General features: G+C 34.5%; 1 protein-coding gene across 3 annotated transcripts; it reads right to left on the bottom strand.

Moving 5' to 3' along the window:
• Window positions 1–941: 941 nt before the first annotated feature.
• On the bottom strand, window positions 942–17266 carry LOC114417859 (histone acetyltransferase HAC1-like). 3 transcript variants are annotated; one of them, XM_028382879.1, is made up of 17 exons: window positions 17028–17266; window positions 16354–16625; window positions 15452–15566; window positions 14969–15266; window positions 14400–14888; window positions 12402–14182; window positions 10711–11007; window positions 10350–10628; window positions 7170–7298; window positions 6883–7083; window positions 6631–6773; window positions 6197–6509; window positions 5845–5984; window positions 3574–3652; window positions 2882–3274; window positions 1638–1855; window positions 942–1546 (listed from the first exon to the last, which is right to left on the bottom strand). In XM_028382879.1, exons 2-17 carry the CDS (start codon window positions 16548–16550, stop codon window positions 1432–1434), a joined length of 5187 nt encoding a protein of 1728 aa, XP_028238680.1. In that variant the 5' UTR covers window positions 16551–16625; window positions 17028–17266; the 3' UTR covers window positions 942–1431. The 3 variants fall into 3 exon arrangements, with proteins under 3 accessions (XP_028238680.1, XP_028238682.1, XP_028238683.1); XM_028382881.1 differs by having other exon boundaries at window positions 988–1546; window positions 16354–16538; XM_028382882.1 differs by having other exon boundaries at window positions 988–1546; window positions 15131–15266; window positions 17028–17264.
• Window positions 17267–20755: the final 3489 nt, after the last annotated feature.

The following is a 20755-nucleotide window of genomic DNA, read 5'->3' as shown; positions in this document are numbered from 1 at the left end:
ATAAATAATTTTTTGTAATGATAATTGATGTGTTATCATGTACGATACGGTCAAGTCCTAAAATCATTTTTTCTTTGTCTGGTTGCAAATCTATACCATCTACTTTATTTATCAAGATTTTGTTATCAAAGATATCACAATTTGTAGATAATTGGATAGTAAAATTTTTTATTTCTGTATCATTAGTTATTATGTCTTCAGATATTGTTCTGGTTTTAGTTATTATATTACTTCTAAAACCCTTACAGGAATACATAATTAGAGGTCAGATTAAAAATAAAAGACAATTGAATTTTAAATTAAATTTAGAAACCAAAACTATGCTTTTACCATTTAAATTCTTGACACGTGTCATTTAAATAACTTTAAATTTTAAATGTATCATTAAGACATGTAATTTTTTTAGTATATGAATCCAATATACAATAAGCACCTAAGTTAGAATTAGATAAAAGTCATTCCGAGTTTAAGGTAATTTTTCACTTCAATGATTTGAGTAGGAAAAGAAAATCTTAGACATGTAATCTTATATTCAATTTTTTTTATTGAAACCTATATTCAATTTTAACATTAATGTTGTAACCAGAAAGAAAACTCGGTATAACTTCGAAAAATCAATCCCTTAATAATAGAAAGATGTATTCTGCAAAAAAGAATTCTACCAACATAAACAGTATTATGTACTTTGAATACACTGTATACTAAAATTTTACAATTTTACTCCTTCCACTCAGATTGATTCAATAATTTATATTCTAAAATATACTTTAGATCGATTCAAACTGAACCTCGAATGCTCCATTCTTCACACATCATGTTATCTCATTTACTAATAATTTAAGATATTATGAAAAATTCACAGAATTGCTTCCATAGCAAAAAATCGAATAGCAATATTGAATATAAAAAAGTACGCAAAAGAGACAGTAGATACTATCCCATAAAGGAAGCAGAACTATGTGAAGATTCTAATTATTTACTTCCATCTTTAAATAAAAGATTCTACAAAATGCATTGAATCTTTAAAACGGTCAACTAAAAACGACTTGATGACATCCCTCCCTCCCACAAAGATTTCTAAGAAATTTGAGACCTATTTAGGACTATAGTACACCCGCCACCGAAGAAGGATGGCATCTGACATAAAACAAGTAACTTAACAAAATCAAAGAATTACAAAAACAGACGCACCACCAAATATCCCGCCGGACCTGGTTAGTCCTTTGCAGAAGAGGACAGCAGCACTAAATGGCTGAACTCAGATCTTTTTCTGGGACAAACATGTTGAGATGGACGCAAGGCTACATGTACCCTATCTATTCCTATTCATTCACAAAAACAATCACTGCTGTCGGAGCATAGGTGAAACTAAGGTATACCTCTGTCTAGAGCATTTCTTCAAAGTGCCACATATTTACAAGTATAAATTGCTCATCCAGCATTGTTAGCAACTTCTGCGGCTCTCTGCCTCATCATTTCCATTACAGCAGCTCTACGCCGTGAATCAGACTGTTGCTGAAGTCTCCTTAGATGTTCTTTTAAATCTCTGATTTAAACCCAAATAAACAGTATTAATACATGCAAAATCTATAAAATAGTGTTAACACGAGAATAATGGCAATGCCTGATCTACAAACCTGCAACGTGGTACATGGCATTCAGATTCTTTGCAAGCACGAGCATGAAGTTGAAGCAAATACCACATTTTCTTGCAAAGAACACAACCTCCAGAAGCTCGTGTTTTGCAGTGCATTCCATGGCGGAAAAGTCCCTTCACCTTGCGACAATTGGGATATTGGCAATGTGCAGAACGACATTGGGATGCATGAACAAGGAGATCAAGCATTTTCCGTAGCTGTAATTATACAATTCATTTATATCAGAGATCCTATATGTATGCAGAAAGGTGCAATATAACCACCAAGCAAGGTGGTGTAAGAATGGCCAAAAAACATTTGGATATACTAGAACAGAGTCTGTCCAAAATGCAAGGGAAAAGACAAAAAAAATCAAAATATCCATGCTTTTACAAAATATTACACACGCAAAACATTACAAGGGATGGAAACAAGAGCTGGAAAGGTTTATTATAGATAGATTTATTATGACTATAGATAATATGGCAGAAGCAAGAAATAGCCAGAAAAGAATTTAAAATCATGGTATAATGAAAAAAGTGACAAAATGCTTCTAAAAAGTATTAGAAGTAATCCACAGACTACCATTTAACAAAGATGCGCAAACGTCTTCCCACATTTTATCTTATAGACTATAAATAATAAAATAATTAATAACAATAGTGACCACAAAAAATAATCAGTTAATTACCATGGAAGAATTTGAGACTTAATTCTTTTAAAATCTGTGATATATTAGAATTATCATGTCATTTGATGATCTTTTTTTTTGCCAATATCCTTGAAAATCATCAAACATGAAACACAACAAAAGTCTTAATTTTCTACTCTGATCTATGTAGTCAACCTCGCCTAGTGGGGGTAAGGCTTTTCTTGTATGCTTAAGCCTTAAACTCAAATTTAACTTGCATAGTTTTTACATGCTCCACTTGTTATACTTACTTAACAAACGAAGCAACTCCTATTCTTGCTCAAATTTCATTACATGTGAATATACGATTGCCTTATTTGACATACAAAATAAACAACTGAGATATGACCAGATTCGATGCTATGTAAGACAAAGGAATGGATCCTCTCAAGTACAAGGAAGATCATGCTCAAATCTTGTGTCTATCTCTCTCCCTATTTAATGTGATATCAAGAAAGAGATAAACACGACTTTGTCGTGTTAAAATTTCACAGGAGAAGTGCATTATCATAAGACAGTCTATAGGAGCTAAAAATACAATCTTGTACAACACCTGCGATACTCGATGCTGCCTTGCTTCTTTGTTCTGAGCATCACGATCCACCATGGATGGATGATTTGTCAACTTATGAGGATGATCAATACCTCCATCCTTTTGATAACAAGCATTGCATACATCATACTCAGGGCAAACCTCACAGCGCCATCCTTGACCAGTTTCTATGTCAAGATAACATATATTGCAAGTTGTCACAAATGCTGGAGCTGTTGGATTATGAAGATGATAGAGAACCATCATTGAGGAATGCTTGGCCCGTCTTAGTGTATCATACTGGTAATGATTTCCCTGGCAGAGACTCAGAAATGCCTGTCTAGTGTCAAAGAATTCGCTCTCAAGAATATCATCTTTGTCCTTTGTATCAGAAGGAACATCAGTAATTTCAACCTGCATCATGATGCACGTTAAAAATTCCAAAATTCACTTATACTTGGAGCTACCGCGTGATTGTGTGTATTTGAATAGCTTATTTTGCTTTAAGAAAAGTGAAAACAAAAAATGCTCAAGAGTTCTCGCTCAAAAGTCATTTTGAGTGTAAAATAACTAAAACCAAACACGCAATATACCAGTTCAAATTTAGAACTCCATAATTTGTCTAACAACTTGGTTCCTCAAAGCACACTAAGAAATGAACTAGTACAGAAGCACTAATATTACATGTAAAAATTAGAGCTACAGCTACTTACAGGATAAAGAGTATGTTTCTCCCTCTGGTTAATAGGATGTCTTTCTCTCTCTTCACGCTTTAGTTCTGCTTCGTAACACCTAAGAAAAGGCAAGACAGAGAATGTGTGACTAGCAAAATTGATCGGTGAATTTCGAAGTGGTTCAGTCGGCAAGGGATAAGGAAAAGGAGACCGATAACAAAAAGGGATGTTAACAATAAATATTAATAAGATCACAAGATATGATGTCAAGATACTAAAAATTTTGGTACGGAGACAATTTTTTTTTATCGGCAAAGATAATATATATATTGATTGGAGTACCAGAGGTACTCCAAAATATCCACGGTAGTCTGCCAGTTTCAATATTTTGTCCAAAACTGCAGTAAAATTTCTTTTATAATTTGAAGTGTTATGAATGATGATGGATGGTAGCAAACCCAAAATCAGTCAAGTCATTATGGTGGATAGTGTAGCAGAAAATAATAGCAGATGAATGGCAACAATGTTAAGAAAAAAACATCATTATAAAACCTGCATAACATAAATAATAAAAGTTTAACAGCTTTAACAAAAAAAAATAGACATAATTTAAACATTTCTAGTATACCAAACTGTTGAAAAGCCACCTAAATTGCAATCAACCCTATCCCACCTTAGTTAGGCCTCATTGGGGGTACCTTAATTGCAGTCTCAAGGGTGGTGGTTTAGTCACTACATCGACTAGAGATATAAAGGTTGGACGGTCATCACCTTACAAATCAATTTTGTAAGGTTGAGTGAGGTCTTAAGCTCAAATTCTAAGATGGTATCAAAATCTATCCTAAATCGGTAAATCCATTGTTGGGCCAACAGCCAACTGCTTTTACCATGCTCCAGGCTAGTAGTCTTGGGCATGAGGTGGAGTGTTGGAAAGTCGCCTTAATTGTGGTCATCCCTATAGCCCACCTTAGTTGTGTCCTCTTTGGGGGCTGCCTTAATTGCAACATCAAAGGTAGTAGTTTAGTCCTATATCAACTAGAGATATGGCTTAAAGAGTTTATAAACCCAAGAGCAGCTGTTATTGCTGCAGTAAGGTGCCACACAAACTCAATTTGTGATTTTCAATATGCTTCCGGGTTTTTTTGGTGTTGCAGCTCTAAAGCCCAAGCAAAATCCACTGCACCGGACACTCTCCAGCCACCCTCATGCCACCACCGACCTTCAGCTCTTCCATTTGCATTTTGCCATAGGGACATTTTACTTTCACAAGGGCGACGTTGGCTAACAAAACCTGATCAGTTGGGTCCTTAGGGTTTCAGGGTGTCTTTTTTTCTCTTTTCTCATCTGTTGGGCCTCAAATTTGTTTAAATATGTTTTTAGTCCCTCAAAATTTAGGGGTTTGTCTTTGTTAGTCCTCCAAATTAAAATTTACGTACTTTCAGTCACGATTCTTTTTTTAGTCCTTCTTGTGGTCAAAAGCCACCACAAATTGTGCATCCAAACCGTCAAAAATCATTCAAGAACTAAAAAAGTATTTCACAAATTTGAGGGACTAAAAGAAGACCTCAAATTTGAGGGACAAAAAAATATTAGAATAGCGATCATCCCGCTATCCGCTATCCCACTTTTGGGACAGCTCTCCGCTATTCCGGGATTGACTACTATGGGACAATCCTCTCCTTACAAGCCGGTTTTGTGGAATTGAGTTAGACTTTAAGACCAATTTCTAAGACAAACTTACTGAAAATATCACAAAATGTGTACTAGAAAGATAGCAAAAATACACATAATGGAAAGCCATAAAATAATTACAAAAATGTCACCTTGTTTCTACTTTGCTTATGATTTTCGTAAGATTTGTGTAGGAAAAAAATGAAAACAAAATATAACCTTCATTGTTTCTTGTCCAAATCTTTGAAGGCAAGAAACAGAGTAAAAACAAAAGCAGCATTTTGTAATTAGTTGTGAAAACTGAAAATGAAAATATAGAGCATTTTCTCAAACCAAAATAGACCCCAAATGAGTGATGATTTACACTAAAAACTACTTGAAGAACATTCAGATTACCAACATAGTAGTCTAGCAAGCACGAATATGATGTGTATGAATATGATATGGGTATGGATATGACACAACATGGGCATGGGGTCACGGCAATTTACTAAAATTATAGGGGACATTATCAGGATAAATGTTTGTGCTTCATAGACTTCAGTTTAGGACTACTCCATTTAGTCCAAGAAGACATAATTTTGATAATTTAACACATCACATGACAAAATCATGGAGATAAGATTGAACAATCCTTACCTATCACAAATCTGAAAATTCTTGCACTGGTTGCAAACCCAACGGTTGCCAGACACCATTAAAATACAACAGCTAGTACATGCATGCTGCAAATGAACCATAATAAAATCTTCCTTCATCGGGCAAATGGTTTCACCAAGCTGGAGAAAGATCCAGAATTTTATAAGAAATTATCAAACATAAGGGAACCTAACAGATAAATATTGAAAGCAGTAAAGTAAGGAAACAATAGTGATGTTTGAAACTTTAGTTATATAATATGTATTCAAAAAACTTAAAAATGACTTGCAAGGGATCTCATTAACCAAGAAAACAAAACTATGTTTATTATACATGTATAATAGTGAATTACTTTGTGCATAAGGAGCAGGTCCTTTGAGGCATTTGCTGAAAGATCTGACTGACCAGACGCTTTCAAAGCCCTTTTTGTTATAGTCTTTTTAGTTGTTCCCTTTTTATTTTGTTTCCTTCCATCTTCCTCTTGGCGAAGCTGATAAATCAAATCCTCTGCAGCCCCAGGCCAGTAGTCACCATCAAAATACGGGAGTCTTGCGGCAGTAACCTTAGCCCTACATTCACCAGTAGATACAAAGAAATGATCGTATAAGTTGGTGAGGTCGACCACAATATTCTCCTTCGCAGCTTTTCTTAACATGGCCAGATACCTGCAGAAACATGTTGACAAATGCTGAAGTTAGAGATGAATAAACCTAATCACATTGTACAAGGAAAATAAATAGACAAGTTTTTTTCTCATTTTGTATATACTGAAGCTATTACGCTCACCATTCACGTAGCTTATCGGATTTTGGGGTTTTCTGAATTTCTGGATGGCAATATAAAATATAATCTTCCCCCTTTAATGGAGGACAAGCCCAGATATAGCAGCTTGTAAAACCACGTTTCTTGCAATATTCAAGATATCCAATCTAAAAAGAAATAATTCATATCAAATATAATTTACAGGAAGATAGTAACCCAGAACTAGAATATCTCTAAGGAAGGGCTCCAAAGCAAGATCTTAGTGTCCAAATTTACCAGAATTTCATGGTAAACAAAAGTCCGAAGAGCCTCTCCCGTCACTGCTTTAACCTCAGGCCTAAAATACTTCACAGAATCCAAATATGAAAGGTACACGCGGCGCTGATTAGGAAATTGACATTCAGATCCAAATTCTTGAACATACATGCCAAATAGGCAAACTTCCACACCTTCTATCCTTTGAAACAACAAAACTACCTGGAATAGAAAGCTAAGGGAATCAAAAGTATTCATGATTAATGATTTGATTACAATCGGATGGATAAAATCAACTTTCCCATCACCTTTGATTTATATGGAAATTCTGTTGGGTAATTCTCTTCCTGAAAAATCTCCAGAAACCGCGGTTTCACTTCTAACTTTTTGTCAACAGATGACACAACTCTTATAACAAGAGCTTCAGCTCCAGGAATCTGACAACACATCCAAGCGAATATGAAATTAGTAATCCATAGAAAACCAGGATATGCTAGCAACAAGTGTAATAATCAATATCCAAGAAACATTAAAAGCAAAAAATACACAGGTGCATAAAAGAATTAAAAACAATGACCAAGACTTATCCACTAATGAAGTCGGCTACATGGATCGAGCAATAATGTTCTATTATGAAAACCACAGACCTCTAAATCCTTCTTAATGGTTTCGCCATTTTTTTCCTTGGTCTCCCTTTACATCTAACGCGATGGGGCTATCCTTCATCTAATACACTCTCCTTAGTGGGGCTTCTATAGGTCTTTTCCATAGTCCATACTACTCAAACCACCTAAGGCAAGATTTTATCATTTTTTTCTATAAGGTGCTACCCCACCTTTCTCTCTAATGCATGCATTCACAATCCTTATCTATTTCCACTCATCCAACTCAGCATTCTCATCTCTGTCACATTCCTCTGCTGTTGGCTTTTTACTATCCAAAAACTCAGTTTCGTACAACATTGCAAGTTTTATAGCCAAGGTAGTCAAAACCGAGATCTTACATATTACATAGATTGTAAAGAGTAAGGAAACATGAAAAATTGTGTAATTGTAACATGGTTCATTAGATCTGACTATAGAATTATATATAAACCTATAAATAAATGCGTATAAAATAAATAAGATATATAACCTACAACTTATTCTAACATTTAAATAAACTTAAAAAGTGCATAAAAAGTCAAATGCACGATGCGACTTATAAGTTACAAACTCTGAAGTTACAAGCTAACAATTCTAAGTTGACCATCAACTTGATCCCTCAAGTATTACCCACTTTTCCTAAATAATCCTTAAAGTAATGAAATTGTATAAGTGGACCTAAAGTATTGAATATTCATCAATTTAGTCCCTACATTAATATATTTTGCTAAAGCCCATGGACTAATTTGAAGGATTCTTTCAATACTTGGGGGACTATTTAGTATGATTTCTAATACTTGAGGGATTACTTATATAATTTGTTTACTCTAGGGATTACTTATATAATTTGTTTACTCTAGGGACTATTTAGGGGGAGATTAATAATTTGTGGATGAAATAGATGATTTATTCAAACAAGTCACTCAACAACACAACACCAAAACAGGTCAAACCAGAGTGGGATCATCCACAGCACAACACAGAATAACAAGTCACTCCAAAGAAGAGCACCAAAACAAGTCAAACCAGCACGGCACAGTATTCAAACAAGTCAAACAAAGGAAACAGAAACAAAACCCAGTTTGAAAACAATAGAACCAGAAGCAATCATACAGAAAAAATGCAAAGAGCCAGAGAAGATGAATGAAGAAGAAATCAGTTTCAAATAATGATAAAAGAACTAAAATATTGATAGAACTGGACCAGAAACAGAGGAAAAGATTGTATTATTATGGGGGTGCTTCCAACACCCAAGACAAAATACAAAGTGTTTCGATGTCTCACCACCCTCCACTTCCTACTCCCTCATTCTAACTTCCCTCTAATTGACTATTTATAGTTTCTTAACTAACAGTTAGTTATCCTAACTAACTGATAGCTAACATACACCTTTCCCCCATCTATCAATACCCCCCATTCAAGATGGACCTTGTCCTCAAGGTCAAGTTGAGGAAAACAGCCTGCATTTCATAAGCAAGGGTCTCCCCTTCATCCTCTTCTTCCATAATCATCAATCTGAACTGTTTATTCTTACACACGCGAGCGGGATTATACTTTTCTTCACAGGTGAAACATTCTCCTTTCCTCATTTTCTCATTTACTTCCGCGGGTGACAAATTATGGAAGATTCTTCTACCTTGCCATCCACTGGATCCTGTTTTAGCAACATTAGTAGGATCAGCTACCTTACTATTTGCTGGCTGTCAATCCCTTAAAAATTTCTGACCCAAATAACTGGGTTTCTGCAAATTATACCCCTGGCTATTACTCAAGGGTAATATCCCTAAAACTCTGTTCTTATCCTCCATTCTTCGAGCCTTAACCATAGCTTCTATCAAGTCTTTGGTTCATGAAGCCTTAACTCAGTGCTAATCTCCTCCTTTAACCCCTTGAGGAACACTTCCACTAGAAATGGCTCCTCCAACCCCTTCACCATTCCAACGCACATCTCAAATTGGCCTATGAATCCTTACACTGTCTCTTCTTGTTCCAGTGCCAGCAACGCTTGAAAAGGATTTCCCAAGCTAGAAGCTTGAAAACTTTGGGTGTCAACAATCTTGAATCCATCCCAAGAGTGGTTTGGATTCCAAGATTCCCACCATTGGAACCAATCCAAAGCTTCCCCATCCATCGCGACCATTACAACCTCTAGCTTGTCCTCTTCCCTTACAACGCGCAACCGGAAATATCTTTCGATCTTTGTCAACCAGCCCATAGGATCCTCACCGTCAAATATGGGCATTTCCAAATTACTCCACCAATTGCCGTCATGTGACGCAGTGCCTTCATTTCCTCCGCTCATGTCAGCTGTGTGAATGTTTGCAGTAGGAGATTTTTTCTCCCATGTTGCTGCCAACCTTTGTATCATCCCTTCGATCGAACTCAACCGTGATTCCACTGCTTCGCGATTCTCTTCCATCGCTTTCTCCATGGCTTCCATGCGCATCTCCATTCTTGCATTTGCCTTCATCACCATTAACAATTATGCGCTCCTAGATCGGAGCTCTGATACCAGTTGATAGAACTGGACCAGAAACAGAGAAAAAGATTGTATTATTATGGTGGTGCTTCCAACACCCAAGACAAAATACAAAGTGAGTTTCGAGGTCTCACCACCCTCCACTTCCTACTCCCTCATTCTAACTTCCCTCTAATTGACTATTTATAGTTTCTTAACTAACTAACAGTTAGTTCTAACTATCTAACAGTTAGTTATCCTAGCTATCCTAACTAACTAACAGCTAATATACACCTTTCCCCCATTTATCAAATATACTAAAGAAAATAAACAATGAAATAATAAAGTGAACCAAACTTATTTCTGCCAACCAATACAAGAATCACCTCATCATAACTTTTTCCTTGAAGCCTTGCCCTTTCTTGTCTTTCTTGCTTTAGCCGTTTAAATAATCGCTGTTCTATGTGATCACTGAGAATAGTTCTCGGCAAATCCTTGGCTCCAAGAACAGCACTTTGCGGTAAGGGCTTGCGCTCTCCTCTTTCTACCTCTTGAATATAGCAGTTAGGGCAAGTATATTCAGCTTGTCCACCATCATTTCTTCTGCCATTAAATAAAGCACAAATTTGATGTTGCCATGCTTCACATTTATCACATTGAACCCACTGCACACAGAGAATAGATGGTTAATAAAACAAAAAAACTTAGCTGAACAACCAAATGACACATATGGCACACTTAACATACCCATTCCTCAGTTTCCTCATCATTCTTCTTCTTTTCCAATCTTGATTTGGCAATGGGAGTCCCATCAACAATGATGTTCTCTGTACGAGCATCATTATAGCATGGAAGACAAAAATAATGCCGTGTGTCACCGGTGCCCGTGGTATAATACATATTATTTCGTTTAATGCGAACCCCACAAGTTGTGCAATAAATAGGCGGTGGTTCAAAGGTAAGCTTCTCTACAGCACACAATTGGCAGGAGTTCTCACTCATTGAATGCTCCATTGCTTGATTCTTCTCTGCTTTTGACTTGCTCTGTCACAAGAAGATGATGTTATGACAACTTGTGGATAAATAGAGAAATATTATGTGGGAAATATACCAAATGAACAATATAATGCTTACCCAAACCTTAAAATTTAGGCTTAGGAAAATAACACAACCTAGGATGTTAAATAGCAAGATGATAGGAAAATAAAATTTAAAGTCTACAGTAACAACCATGTATTTGGACTAACCACTTTAGCTGAACATTTAGATACAATAAATATAATGGTTGAATTAGTCTTTATGGTTTGTTGTATGCACAATATTATGAAAATGGCATTTTATGAAGTTGAATGCATCATGTAAATCAAGCTTCTAGGCACAAATTATAAGAAATCACATTTCCACAAAAATGACCAGATCAGATTGATAAAATATTCAAGTAATGGAATAGATGAGAGATGTCTCATCTGCATTAAAAGATTCAATTTATGGAATATATAATAGGTGTCTCATGCATAAAAATCAAACAGCAGTAGACCATAAAAAAAGACTTAAAGAGACAGACAGCAAAGTTTATTTAAAAGTATGTGATAGTGATTAATCAGGAATATAAGTTCTTGAATATCGTAATAAGCATAGTTCAAATTTTGTCCAGCCGATACATTTGGAGTGGACTTCATCTGGTGAATCTAGGGAATGCACACGAAGATAGAAGTACTTTCTCTAAACTACATTCACAGGCTTTGGTCAGAGAAAGGAGGGCATGTTGTTAGAGAAATATGCTTTCTATAATGTTTTTTGGTCTCTTTGGCTGGAGCAAAATGCCTACTACATCTACAAAGAAAAATAATTATCCCTAGATTCGCCTTGGTATGAAATTTTTATCAGTCTCTCCATGTTTCAGCACATGCTTCCTTTCAAGGAATCCCATTAAGAGTTGTAGAGGGAAAGGAGTTCTAGTATAACGTTTTTTGTACTCATTCTAATAAATTTTCCTTTTTTAAATTTTAAATTATAAATTAAAATATAAAAGTTGTCCATTGTTGTGATGCCAAAAACATTCTCATTCTGTCTCATTTGATTTAGTGTTAGACAACAGTACAACTAAAAAATTTCTTTGAGCTAGAGATTTTTCCAGTTACTGCTGTCCTTTGAGTAAAGGACGTGCAATAAAACCTGAGGTCACTGAAGAATTACATGCCTGTTAACAAATACTTACAGAAGGTCCAAATCATATTTCAACTAACATACAGAAGGTCAGTGTATTGATAGAAACAATAGATATGCAAACTATTATCAAGAAGAAACATATTAAATAGATTTTAAAGTACAATGGAACAGGTTTACAGTACACTAGTACAGATAATGTAGTATTATTTAACTAATGAACTAAATTATACTTTTCCAATGAAAAATGGCACAAGAATACAAAGACTTACCTGGCCAACCCATTGCCTGAGGCCAGTGATATGTTCCCTGACTTGCTCTGGAGTAAATAATTCAGTTAATGAGACTCCTTTTATTTTTGGCTTGCCAGACTTGGTTCCAGCTGCATTTTCAGATGTCTGCACAACATTTTCTTTCCTGTCTTGTCCAGTTTCTTTCTCAGTTTTTATATTTTCAGGCCTAGCTAAATTAGCAGGTTCATCATATTTGACAGGTTCAGCAATAGGCATTTTATCATCTGCATTATTGTTATCCATTTTCATCTCACTTAATTTTTCATGTACCACATGTGCAGGAGCTTCAGCCTTAACTTCTGTAAGCTCAGATTCGATTGAGATAGACTTCTCAATATTGGGATAAGCTTGGGGTTGAGACTGAGCATCCCTGGAAACAACAGATTCACAATTTTCTGTAAAAGATGAAGCAGAATGGTCATTTTCAGGATTAATAGGCTGGGCACAATGCTCAATCTTTATACGTTTTATAGATGGGTGCAAGTCCTCGGAAGTTTCAACAACTAATGGAGGCTTCGAGATCAATCTAGGCGATGTGCCTACAATATTGTAAGGTTTACAGGATCCATTCACTGCAGTTGGCAAGCTGGATTCAGGTTCCGGCTGAATCTGAGGCTTGAGTTGAAATGCACGTCGATACTTTCTCACAAAAACACAAACAGGGCAACATGGATCCTTGCAGTTTATGAAATGATGAAGCAACACCCTGGTATGATGGCAACGAGGATATTGGCAATGGCGCAGGGTGCATCTATCTAAGTGCTTGCATAACTTCTGTGCATTAGAACAAAAGCGTTCTTTGCATCGTCCTTCAGGGGCAGAACACCGTCGTGCATGAAGTAGAAATAAAAGCCACCTCTGTTGATTCCTGTGCGCCTTTTTTATAGCATTTCCAGAGTCCAGTTGCTCAGCTGAGCCTCTAGAAAGAACAGCTCGACCAATAATAGATCCATCTGACGATAAATTATTGCATTGAGCTTCATCTTGCCCAGATATTCTTTGATGAAAATCCATGTGGAGATGTTGATCATGTGAAATACTGTCAGGTATGTGGTTACAATCTTGTGATTGAGGCCATTGGTTTAGAATTACAGATTTGTTGAAATTATTTTGAGACTCTGCAACCAATTGATGCTGGTGCAACATTTGTTGTGAAATTTGAGGTGTTGATGACAATAAATCATGGTGACCAGATGGGAATGGAAGATATTGAGCACCCCTAGAGCAATCTTCAGATGAGTTCTGATGGAACTGACTCTGCATCTCAGATATGTGAAACTGTTCAGAGACATGAGAATTAGGCACTTCTTTATGATGTTCAATTCCAGGTTCAGGCTTCACTCGGTTTTCTAGATTGGAAGATAGCAGAGACTGACTGAATGTGTCACTGTTGATCACATGTGGAGGCTGTTGACTTTGCATAGATTGAAATTGCTGTTGTGCATACTGATCTGGCTGCTGCAATTGTTGAGGCCTTTGCTGATACTGCTGTTGAGAATGCAGAAGGCCATCTCTTGAAGTCAATGAAGACTGAAAATTCAACTTATCTAGCTGGTTAGTTGGTTGGGACTTTATATGAGCAGCCTGCTGCATACCGTGCAAATTTGAGTGACTATTCATCAATGAGCTAATTTTGGGCATTGATGGTAATTTAACTGAATTAGTGTTCTGATTGTTCATCATAGACCCAGAGGATGTCGCAGATGTATAAAAGTTTCCAGAAGCAAAATTGTCAACATTATTCATTCCATATCCATCACCTGACAATAGAATTGTTATCCTTTCTGAGACATGTCAATTTCTAAGGCAAAAATACAGAACATTCACAATGCATATAGACACACATATATATACTCACCCAACAAACAACAAAATAGCCAAAAAAGTTATGCAACTTAACACAGGTGCTGGTTTGGAGGTAAAGGTCTTAGGATCATTCTTTGATAAAATAGAGAAGAAAGGAGTAAGAAATATTACCCTGCACTACTGGTTTCTGTTTTTGATCGAAGGGCTGCTGCAAGTGTTTAGGGGAATTAGCATAAGTTGAGGCATAGCTGTCAGAAGAAGTGCCAGGTTCATTTGTAAGCTGTATATTATTTCCAATCAAGCCTGATCCACTACTTATAGCACCATTTGAGTTTGCAAATGGCTTCTGTAGTAAACCAGATCTCATTCCACTACCCATTTGGCCACTGAGGTTCTGCAATACATGACTATTTTGGCCACCAACATGCTGCTTCTGCTGCTGTAGCTGTGACAGTGGTACCATAGTAGACTCTACACTGGAAAAGGCACCACCATTAGTATTATTAGAATCTATATTCATGTGTGAGTGATTACTGCTGACTGTGAATCCAGGAGTGGGAATCATCTGGCTAGCAATTCTCTGCACCCCCATTGATGAAATGTTCCCCCCTGAGGCAGCAGAAAAGCTGGTAGAAGACTGCTGATAGCCATTAGACAAACCTGCAAACATTGACTCTACAATGAAGGACAAGAAAAGAAAAGCAAAAGGATTGGTGAAGAATGATAACACCTAATATTACCATCAAATCTATTTAAGGTACTGCCAAGCATACCACCAGCTGGTAACATGTTTACACTATTGAAAGATGTTGATGCTATGCTATTACGCCCACTGGCAGAAATCACAGAGGCATCCATAGAAGATGCAACCATCATGCTTGAATTTGGAACATGTGACATACCAGGGGTTGGTATCATTGTACCAATTGGAGAAGAGTTAACACGCTGCGGATATTGTTGGTTGTGATTATTCATAGATGCTCGTCGGAGGAAATTAGATAAACGACTCTCCAGTGTATCCAAGTTCATGTAATCCTCCTGAAAGATAAGTCCAAGGCATTATCAACACAAATATAGTATTTAAATTAAGGAATAAGTTTGAAGGTTCCATGTTATTATTTCCAGAATCAGAAATCTCTAGTGTTTAAAATCACAAACAAGATTTAGATCCTTCCAAATAATGGAAACTGGATAAGAAACATAAGTACAGGACCAGAAGAAACCTTAGAGAGAGCAGCTTTTAACATGCCCTCCTCCAAGCGGTTTGCAAGATCCTTAAGCTTCCTTCTCTGTACATCTGTAACTGGCAGCTGTTGTCGTTGCAACAACATATCAAAGCTGGAAGGTAAAACAAAATATCTACTGATGAGAATGAAAAAACTATTGTAGTTGTAGTTTATCATATGCACACATTATATATATATATATATACTATTTTTAAGTCAAAAAAACAGTGCAGGTGAGAAAATTAGCACATAATAAAACATAGAGGCAGTAATCTAATTCACTTGATGGCATCTACACTGCAGGTATCCCGTAGCAACAACTTTGATAGAATGATATAGCCACACATACAAAGTTAGGCCATAAATTATAAAGTGGAAGATAAAGAAGCATGGTGTGACTCAATGTAGTCAAGCAAGTTGCAAATACTGTTCCACTCACTGCAGGTTCTTAGATTCTCAATAAAATTATGAAAATTATTGCATTAAATTATTATAGGTTAGCTTAAATATTCAGCTAGTCCATGCAAGTGAGCCACAAAGCATACACAGATACACTGGCACATAAAAGATAATTAATAATAATGATCAAGTGTCAAAAAAATTAGTTTCCTTTCATTTCTGTTTTCAGATAATTCCAACTATCAATTTCGTTTATGAACCTATCTATACACTGGCTATCATTGTTTGTTTTTTTTGGTCTGCAAAGATAAATATATATATTGAATAATAAGTACTGGCTATCATTGTTGAGTTTATGCTAGCATGTTTGCAGTTAGTTTTAACAAAAATATCAATATCCACTTCTTATATGCCTACAGATAAAAATCCTAATTAAGAATCAACGAAGTCAAGTTACCCCTGAAAGAGTGCAGTTAAACAAATGGAAAAAAAATGCTTACATCTTCTCTTGAATAAAAGTGCGAGCTCTAAGAAATTCAGGATCCATATTAATTGTTGAACGCGGTACACCCCCTAAAGGTGGCATCTGATGAGTGAGTGCATTCCCATTCAGTTGGGTCAGACCAGACAATTGAGACCCTGCTTGATTAGGTACCTGTCCTGACATCTCCCCCGGAATATGTGCCTGCAGTTTCATCTTCTTTATTTTTCACATAACTCAAAAATGTAACTGGATTCCACCATCAGCTAGCACTGAATCCGTACCAGACCCCTGTAATCAGGGTACAAACCAAACACACCGATAACATGCGAATTCAATGCCAACATCCATTTGAATGTAAATCAACGGACAACAATGTCATTAGCGGCACACAAAGGGCATGAAGGAAATGAAATACGAAGAAACCTATATCATCAAGAGCAAGAAAAGGCATATGATATTGAATGCAAGCAATTTTTATAATTTTTCCTAAATTATAAAAAAAGGGGAGGTCTACAGAATCACGCTACGTTGATCCCCTTCTGCTAAAAACTGACAACTGAAAGATTAAATTCATATTATACAAATTCAATCAAACATGAGTACAGCGAGAAACCCTAAGTACCGAATCGAATCAATAAATATATGTTAAGGAACACGGAAACCCTAACGGATTGATGGGTTACGACGAACCTAAAACGGTGAACAATCGAGTGCAAACCAAGCACGAGTTCGATATCGCAATTTGGAATTGGAAAGGAACCCCCAAATTATCGACGACCACGCCGACGAAGATTCACGATGCTTTAGCCGTGGAGAAAGAGAAAGGTCGGTGACACCGTTTCCAACCAATGGCACGTGCGGAATTTTGCCACGAATGAACTATAATAACAGAAACAAAAAGAATCGCTAAATAAATATAAGGAAAAACCATAAGAAAGACGGGATCGAAAAAGATATTGGTCTACTACAAAACTAGAATGATTTCCGTTACGGAGTTTAGACTCAATTAAAAAGGCTTTATTTGTTTTTTTTTTACCGGAAAAGATATTAATCTACCACAAAACTAGAATGATTTCCCTTATTCACACGTTTAAAATAACCCATAATCGATTGAATTAGATCTCTCGGTATTAACAATTCATTTAGATGTTGTTAGTTTTTTTTTAATATCCAGTTATTTAGGTATTTAAAAACTAGGTAGGTTTCATTATAAAATTGATTTTATGATATAAAATTTGCAATATTAAATAATTATTTTAATATTTAAAAATATTTTTATTTTAATATTTAATAAACTAACTTAATATCACAAAAATTTAAAAATAAAAACATAATATATATATATATATATATATATATATATATATTAATTATGATTAATATATTTTGATTTTAGATTAATTTAGTATTAATATATATTTTAATTCAAAATTACAATATATGCAAATTAAGTCGATCAGTACTATTCATAATTCAAATTATTTTATAAATATTTAATTAAAAAAATATTTAATTGAAGGTTATTATCTCATATATATATATATATATATATATATAATTAGAATTCAATTGATAATATAACAACATGTGTCATCACATGACAACCTAACTATTATTTATAAAAATATTTATTTTAGTTGAAAATCATTATAACTATTTACAAAAACATATGTAAATTTTTCACATAATATTACTAGTCGACTAGTCGTTCAATTCACAACATTCATCAATCATAATTGAAATATTGATATATATAAACTATTTCAAAAAAATTCATACATCACATATATAATTATATATCATGTCTTATGATAATGGTACAAAGTAACCACATACCAAATTCAGCAAAATCACATACCAATAAGTTAGATGTATCTCAAAAAGGCAAGGGATATGTGTTTATAATTATAAATGTACCAATCAATAAATGCATACAATAAAAAGGGAAGGAATACATTATTACTCATTTCCTTTTTGTTGGTCACAACTACATCTTACTTTCAACTAAAAACTCGAATGATATAAAAAATGAGAAGAAACAGAAAAAACATAACTCATGTAACTTCAATTGTGAATAACTTGATCCCATGATAGCTACCTTTTACTCCTGTGTAGAATTGCAATCATCATGGTCAAACACATACAAACAAGCAATGCAAGGATAAACTTACACCACACATGAATTTCTAATAAAACATTAAATCCACAATACCATATCCACAAAGGTAAACAATAATAATATATAGTGAAATACATTTCATTGTGACAATCACCAACATATGCCTAAACAATGTAAACCAGTAATGTCATGTATGCATTCCCAACTCCATGGAGATTTTTATCATATGAGCAATCAACATATACAATTTCCTTAACATGGTACAACAACCATTGTGCGAACGTCGATATTAATCTTATGAAAATAAATTAGTGGCTTTACGCCAACAGTGACTTCCAATGACACAAGACTTGCAATAACTTTTATCTCAATATGAAAATTGTTAGTATACCTATGCCCGAGGCCCGTATACATGACCTCATCAATCTTTTGTAACACTCGATTGAGTCTTAGATGTCAACCCAAATTTTATGTGTCTACTGATATCCACAATCTCCATGTGTATTTATGTATGCAAATTCCATCAATAGTAATAACCAAATTATCATCAAAATAGTGTATGTTATAAAAATTCACATAAGAAATTTAATCAGTTTCACTTAAATCTTTTAATTTTAGAAAATTAAATTAACTTTTCTTTATTTCACAAATTTAAGAATAAGAGTATGATGAAATTTAAATAGATATGAATTGATTATAATATTTTAAGAGTTATCATGGCTATTTTTTTATAAGGCAAACAAAATAACTTACTTAATTAAAATCATTGGAGATATAAGGTTAATTCAGTGATTGAAGAAGGGTGAAGGAAGAAGGGAGGGGTAGAGATCACAAATTTGAATCCCCCATGATATTTCTAAGAAAAACTAACAAACTAATATTTATCGATAAAAAAAACATAAATAAAAATCCTTAAATTAATTTAAACTTTTAAAACAATTTGGAATACTTTGGAAAAAAAATCTAGAATATTTGAAAAACATTTTTAAATAAAAACCATAGAAGTCATCTTTAAAATTCTATAAAGAAATGAAAAAGATAAAGTAAAAGATAAAATAAAAATATAATTTCACTAGTTATATAGTAAAAAATACTAACAAATCAAATTAAATATTATTAAAAACAAGCAATGTCATTTTAAATTTTAGAAATATATTTGTCAAAATATTCAATCACATGCAAATCAAAGATCTACAAAAACAAAATAAATATTTGAGTGGGCAGAGGTCAAAATTGCTTCCAATATAGAACAGTCTACTTTCATGATTAAAATCTCAACCAATTTAATTGTATTATAGAAAAACTTGATCTCATGTTGCAACACTTTGAATCTACTTTAAAAAATGTAAATAATATTTTCTAATTCATGTACGAAGAAAACCATTTTTTTCCTAAGACATAAAAAATCATGAAAACAAATTTCTTCACTACACATGAGTCAACTTAATTTATTTTTTTGAAATAGGAATACGATGAATTATAAAGCATACTATACATCAGTAAAAATCTTAAAATGTCTAATTTTGAATCGTCTGACTCATTTTTTAATACCATTTTTGTATAAATACAAAATTGAAAACAAAGATACTATGATTAGTCACATTTTTCCTAACAACACACTCAATTTTGGACAAGTATAACTCATTGGACTCTCAATCTTTTGGAGCATTTATTGTCCCAAAACTATATCCTCAAATGTCTATTTTTATTTATAACAAACGGAATCCAATTTCGTGAACCACAACCAAATTTATCACAAAAATGCCAATACATGTTTTTGGAAAAAATGCACTAGATAACATGTTCTTCATTTTCAACTATCCTATACTGTCGTTTGTGACACAAATAGATCATCAAAATAATACTTCTAGTAGATAATATGCATCACAACAAATCCATACCCCAATAACATCACAACATCATTGTCACCAAACTATAAAAAAAAATTATGATATCGCATAAATTGGGAACTAAAACGATGCAAGAAAAAAAAAAGGAATATGCATAGTTTTGGAAATAATGGGATAAACACATCATGCTTAGGGCAAGGAAGTTGAGGAATAAGCACTAAAGAAGTGTTTGAGAGCCTTCACGATGACCTAGAAGGCACATACACGGTAGTTGGTGGTGTTGAAGGTGAGGTTGCTCTTTTGGATCCACAAAGATCAAAGCAGATGGTGGACTGACATGGTATCCATTAAACTTGATGTCAATGTTGACCTGGCATCAAGGAAGGTTGATGCCATAGAACTTGCCAAAGCTATAGACATTATTGTCTGAGAGATGGGTTAGGAATGGT

Source organism: Glycine soja, chromosome 7, assembly GCF_004193775.1.
Source record: "Glycine soja cultivar W05 chromosome 7, ASM419377v2, whole genome shotgun sequence".
Classification (NCBI taxonomy): Eukaryota; Viridiplantae; Streptophyta; class Magnoliopsida; order Fabales; family Fabaceae; genus Glycine; species Glycine soja.
Note: the sequence above shows the minus strand (reverse complement) of the source record. Positions and strands in the feature narration are given on the sequence as shown.